The sequence below is a fragment of the Papaver somniferum genome, chromosome 7, assembly GCF_003573695.1.
Source record: "Papaver somniferum cultivar HN1 chromosome 7, ASM357369v1, whole genome shotgun sequence".
NCBI classification, from domain to species: Eukaryota; Viridiplantae; Streptophyta; class Magnoliopsida; order Ranunculales; family Papaveraceae; genus Papaver; species Papaver somniferum.
In genome coordinates this window covers 96,607,611-96,614,408 of record NC_039364.1, presented here as the reverse complement: position 1 = coordinate 96,614,408, position 6,798 = coordinate 96,607,611, and the positions used below count along the sequence as shown (strand labels likewise).

General features: G+C 36.5%; 1 protein-coding gene across 1 annotated transcript; it reads left to right on the top strand.

Annotated features, from left to right (window-relative positions):
- Window positions 1-1,307: 1,307 nt before the first annotated feature.
- Window positions 1,308-3,799, top strand: LOC113297912 (U-box domain-containing protein 19-like). Its single transcript, XM_026546511.1, has one exon. The coding sequence runs from the start codon at window positions 1,407-1,409 to the stop codon at window positions 3,516-3,518; it is 2,112 nt and encodes a 703-aa protein (XP_026402296.1). The 5' UTR covers window positions 1,308-1,406; the 3' UTR covers window positions 3,519-3,799.
- The last annotated feature ends 2,999 nt before the right edge of the window (window positions 3,800-6,798 follow it).

Genomic DNA, 6,798 nt, shown 5'->3' with positions numbered 1-6,798 from the left:
TTTATGGTGTGATAACATGGACGCTACCTATCTTACAACTAATCATTATCTTTCACAGTCGCATGAAGCATATCGAGATTTCCTTTCATTATGTTCGTGAACTGGTTGCTAACAAACAGTTGGATGTGTGTTATCTTAGTACTCATGATTAGTTTTCACGAAACGTTTGTCTATAACTCGGTTTACTTTGCTAAGATCCAAGCTCAATGTCTCTTGCAACACCCTGGACTTGGGGGAATGCTAGAGAATCAATTAATTTCTCTACTGATAGCAAGTGTCACTAATATATGTTGTTTGTTAATGGTTTACGTTAGTCAGTTATGGTGTACTTAGCAGTCTGTTATTCTAGCTGTAATATTTGATATCGGTTGTCATCTGCTTCAAATATCATTGTGATCCTGTAAGAAAGTAAAATTTGAGAAATGAAAAACCGGACCAAATATCTAGCAACAATAGCTCTTGACACTCGGTAATTCTTTAATACCTTAACACCAAAGTTGTCCGGATCATGGATCGCGAGGGAACATGAGTTTAACTTTTGTTGACTACATTAATATTTAGGATTGGATAAAAATTTAGTACTTTCGATGCTTGAGAAATCAATAATTCCATTGTTTGTTTCATAGAGGGAGTATAATAATCCCATATACTTATAGTAATAGCTGAAAATTGGAGTCAAATAGGCCTTTCATACATTAATAAACAGAGACACATTTGAGCCGAGGAAAGAAAGAAGAAAAAGAAGCATACCTGTCTTTCTTCTCGGAATTAGTCAACTGGTTTCGTATCCTCTAATTGGCCACACATTTTCCCCACCACATGAACTAACCAGAATAAACGGCTACTATCATTAACACCACTAAAATAAATATCTGATCAAGGGGCTGTCGGCATTGCCCTGTTTGCTCGTTGCTTCGTATCCGTTTCCTCACGCACCCAACATTGCACAAGTCTTTCCTCTCCTCTTCCATATTCCTAGGAATGGCTGCAACGTGTCAGTCTTAACTCCATGTCAAAACAGTCGGTCAGTGGATCCCACTTCCAGCTTCATCAAATTTATCAACGGATTAATTAATCTCATCATGTACCATCCACGTTATCCGCCAACCTAAATCCTAGAAGCCGCAATTTATCCCTTAGCCCTCCTTATCCACCCTACACGTGTCCCATTTTCCCATACGAAATTGCCGATCCCATTACGGAAGAAAATCCAACTTACATAGTATCTCGACGCGTGTCCGTGTAAGATATTTTCCTATATATGCCTTCATTGTTACCGTTGATAGTCATAATAAAGTACATTACACTCAAACACACAAATCCTAAAGAAAACTAGACAGAAGAAAATCCAAAGGTCAAACTCAGTTTCATTCTTCGATATTTGCTTCTTCAAAACTCCATCTCAAATGATTCATAGTTCAAATTCATCATCCGATCGTCGTCGGATACTTACATTTCCGGTAGTTCATCCATGTCAAAATATCTTACCCGCCACTCTGCTCGTCTCCCTCATTTCTCTAGCTCATAAAATATGTGATTACCAGTTCAAATCCTTTGTTACTCAAAGAAAGAATGCGAGGGAAACAGTACGTTACGTTCAAAATCTTCTTATATTCTTGGAAGAAATCAGGGATAACAACTCTGTCTTACCTCACTCCATTAATCTCTGCTTCTTTGAGCTTCATCTTAGTTTCCAAAAGATTATATTTCTTTTAGAAGATTGTTCTCAAGAAGGTTCACATTCATGGATGCTAATGAAATGCAAACAAGTTTCTAATGAGTTTCGGGTACTCACTAGAACCATTGCAACAGCTCTAGATGTTCTTCCGCTTGGTTTAATTGATTTACCAAATGAAGTCAAAGAGATTGTTGTTTTAGTTGCTAAACAAGCCGAGAAAGCGAAATCCGAGGTGGAGCCAACCGATGAAAGAACTGCAGTTTTGGTTACTTCCATATTAAATCAATTCGAGAACCGGGTTGCTCCCAATCCGACTGATTTGAAGAGGGTTTTAGATTACTTAAATATTCGAAGTTGGAATCAATGTAATAAGGAGATTAAGTTTTTGGAAGAAGAGATTAGTACTGCAAGAGCTCGTGGAGAAAACAGAGAGGTTGATTTCTTAAGAAATTTAATCGTCTTCGTTATTTATTCTCGTGTTGTGGTTTTCGATTTCATGGACGAACACCAAACTAGTTCTATACTTGATGATGGAAGTAAGCCCGGATCGATGATTAGTTGTTTGGATTCAGAAGATTTTCTTTGCCCAATTTCTCTGGAGATTATGTCAGACCCAGTAATAATCTCAACTGGTCATACATTCGATCGAGTTTCAATTCAAAAATGGTTCAAATCCGGGAACTTAATCTGTCCCAAAACCGGCGAGAAACTCAGAAGTATCGAGATGGTTCCAAATTCAGCTCTACAAAAGCTAGTTCATCAGTTTTGTTTCGAAAATGGGATCCCGATAGTTCGGGAGCCAAGTCACAACCAAAACCGAAAGGACGTCAAACGAACGAAAACAGAACACACTAGCCAAAGTGGTGCAGCAGAGGAAGCTATGAAAATGGTTTCTGAATTTCTACAGTGTAATCTCTCCACCGGAACAACTTCAGACAAAAACAAAGCTGCTTACGAAATTCGGTTAATAGCAAAATCGAATATCTTCGACATGTCTTGTGTAGCTGAATCTGGTACAATTCCTTACCTCCTAAATTTACTATCATCAATGTCACCCTCAACTCAAGAAAATGCAATGGCAGCATTACTAAACCTTACTAGGCATCAGAAAAGTACAAACATCAGACAATCCATTGTCGAAAATTGCGGATTGATTCTTATTTTAGATGTTTTGATCGAAGGTTTAAAGATCGAAACACGAAAACTCGCAGCTCTAACATTATTTCATCTCTCATCAGTTGAAGAATATAGAAAATTAATTGGTGAAATTCCTGAAGCAATTCCTTCATTAGTAGATTTACTAAAGGAAAATACTTTAGACAACAGTGGGAAAAAGAGCGTCGTTGTTGCTATTCTAGGATTATTATGGTTCCCTGGGAATCATAAGAAAGTTCTTGAGTGTGGAACAGTGAAGATTTTAGTCGATCTTTTGAATTTAGAGAATTCATTGGATTTCATTACTGAAGCATTAGCTGTGTTAGCAATTTTAGCTGAAAAACAAGAAGGATCGTCAGAGATATTACGAACTTCGTCGGCTTTATATGCACTAGTGGCTACTTTAGAATCCTCATCTATATCTGCACCAGCAAAAGAATACTGTGTTTCGATTCTTCTTTCTTTGTGTATAAATGGTGGAAAAGAAGTGGTTGCAGATTTACGAAAACCTACTTCGCTCATGTGTTCGTTATACAATCTTCTTACACAAGGTACATCTCGTGCTTGTAAGAAATCTAGTTCGCTTCTTAAAATTCTTCACGAATTTAATGATTCAGGTTCTTCATCAAATCGTTCAGGGAGACCAGAGTTCCGTCAGGATCGTCACTTTGTTCATGCACAATAGTTTAGATATACCGTTGCCGATTCAGAATTTTTTTAGTTTTTGTTTCGGCGAATCAATTATTATCGGTTCTTATATATATGTATATGTACATGTAATCTAATACACACAGTTTTAGATGTGTTTGGGTTTTGCCTTTTATCTTTCTTACCGCATTCTAGTTGAGATTTTGATTAGCTCGGATTTTATTAAGAGCTAATCAGTATTATTGGAGAAGCTTCCAATTACGAAGCTTAGCTGCTTTGTTAATATTACTTAATACATTATATATCCATTTGTTACAATTACATGTTGGAGTCTATGAATAATACAAAAATTCTTATAAGACTAAGTCTTATCGGGTGCTAGTCTAGCACCTAGATTAGCAATCCACGTCACATAGTAAAATCACCTAAGTCTTATGGTAGTGCTAGTCTAGCATGCTAGTCGCTGAAACAAAACAGCGCATAGAGCTGAGCCATTCAGCGTCACCACCTTTCACGAAACAATCCCGCGCTTGACCAGTCAATACAGTCAAATCGCATAACCATTCTGCGCCGTACGCTGCACGGTTTAGCATTGCGGAAATCGATCTAAACCCAACAGAAGGTCGATCTTCTTCTTCTTCCTCATTTCATTTCTTCCCCCACAAAACCCTCCAAAATGCATGTAGTAGATCAAGCAGGATAGGGATTTTCGTTACAAATCGGACCGTGGGTTTGAAGAACAACACCCTTGGAGTCATTTGAGATTGGTTTGGAGCGAATCCGTCCACGAAATTGATTTGGTTAAGATTATGAAACTTTAGGGTTTTTTTTTTCCGATGATCATGATTTGTTGATGAAATTGATATGTTTAGATGATTGGTATTTGTTATTTAGATGATTTAGATGATATTTCTAGTATTGTATGATTTAATTTGAATTTTTGTCAATGAAATTTGATATTGGGGATTAAATTGATTATTTGTGATGAAGTTGAATGATAATTTGTATAAGAGATTACGTGATTATAGTGAAAATGATACTTGTAGTATTTTTGATGAAGCTAACTTTGTATGAATTATGAATTTGTATAATTCGTATGATTATGATGAAATGATAAAATGTAGTTGATAAAATTGTAAATTTGTATGATTATGATGAAAATGATAAAATGTGGTTGATTCTTTTTTGTTTTGTTATTGATTGTAGTATGAATATGGAAGAACATTTAGATGCTTTGGAAATAGTTTCGGCAAAGGGAGATAGGCATGTATCTAATAATTTGAGTGATAGTCGAACTATAAACTTTAGAGGCAGTTTTAATGAGGTTGAAACGTTATACAAAATTGTAGTGAAAGATAATCCGATAGCGCAAAGATACTGTGATAATTGTGGGTTTTCTTCTGTCTTTGAGTTTAATTTTTCCAATGCAGATAGAGGTTTAGTTGAAGCCATAGATGAGAGATGGCGGAAAAAAACCAAGAGCTTCCATTTTAGAGAATTTGAGCTTGGCCTCCTTCCTTAAGATTGGTATATGTTAATGGGAATTCCCATTGGTGACCCTACGAAAAATCAAGTAGTTATGCCGGTATAGAGAACTTAATGGTATAGCACCTCCTTGTCATTATCAAATCAATGGAAGAAACTACAATACGGGGTACTACCGAGGAGATGGAGCATATCCTATGTATGGTTGTCTTGTGCAAGCATACAAACCCGCCTCAAACAATTCGAAAAGTCTTTTCAATCGATATCAAGAAGCAAAAAGGAAAGACATTGAACGTGCATTTGGTGGTCTAAAGGCTAAGTTTGGTATTATATTGAAACCATGTCGTTATTATAAAAAATCGGATATGAAAACAATTATGAGGGGGTGCTTTATAATGCACAATATGTGTGTTGAAATGGAATATCGCAACGAGGAATAGGGGAAGATCATGGGACAAGAACCTCAACCGCCAATTCAATTATTGTGAGGCTAGCTCCTCAAGTATTGTACAACCCGACGCGTTGGGAGGAACTTCGCGAAGAACTCACTACGCACATTTGGCTACGACATGGAGATGGGTTGAGAGATGGAGATGTTCCTGGTATAGTGATGGATGATTCCTTACCGGAAGTTCATGAGGGTACAAGCGACGTTAATACCGATGAAGACCAATATGACCCTCAAGAAGATGGAACATTTTATGAGAATGGAGAGTAAATTTCATACTCCATATTTCAATCAAGCATGTTATCATTAAGTAGAAAATTTAATTAGTTCTTGTAAACTCCATAATATTTAACTAGAACTTCATAAATACTTCTTCATTCACGTTTTCATTAAGTAGACGATTATAATTACATTACATATTTAACTAGAACTTTATAATACTTCTTAACTAGAACTTCATAATACTTCTTAAATACGTCTTCATATTTAACTAGAACTTCATAATACTTCTTCATGCATATCCTTCATAACCAAGCATCTCCAAAGCGGTGACATGAATGAACCGCATTCCATATTCCGTTCGATATAAAACCATAGTATCTTCACGATTACCATTTGATGCCCTTAATGAAATGACAAAAAGCTTGCAATAACGCTTGATGTTTGATAACAGAGTTTGTAGTTGTTTTTTGCATCTTTCGTTAGCATTACCATTGATTCTCACAAATTCTTCAACAACTTGTCCCCAAACGGAGTTGGTTTTTTGAGACTTGTCGAAAGGATTTGTGTTGATAATCTTGTGAAAACTTCTCACCAAGTCATTGTCTTCGTCAATTGAGAATGCAACCATGCTTGAATTCTAAATTAAGAATTTAGGAGTAGAAGAAGAGAGTGAAACTTCACAAGTTTGGGGTGGGGATTTTGAGTTCATGTATTGAGTTTATATAGAGAAGAAATGATATGAGTTTAGGCTGCAAAATGTAGTCGTTAATAGTAGCGTTGAACCAAACAGTGTCAGGCGCTGAACCATCCAGCTCTGTGCTCTATAAGTCGTTAGATCAAAAACTAGTTGTTTCTCTCAACGGCTAGTTTTTGATCTAACGGCTCATAGAGCACAACGCTGGATGGTTCAGTGCCTGACGCTGGACAATTCTGCACTGCACACTCTATCATTCAGCGCTTCTTTTCTCAGCCATCAGATCAAGATGACTGTTGTATTTTCAACGACTCAGATTTAATGCCCGTTTGAAACCTCAACAGCTAGATTTTCAGGCTTCCCTATAAATTGAGAACCACTTCTCCTTCATCCCTCACACCAAAATCAATTGAATCTCTTCTTCATTGATTTTCTTCTTCTTCTTCTTCTATTTTGTTCATACAAAAT

Excerpts from the sequence above, each read along its gene's own strand:
- LOC113297912 (XM_026546511.1), top strand. The coding sequence starts at position 1,407 with ATGATTCATAGTTCAAATTCATCATCCGATCGTCGTCGGATACTTACA.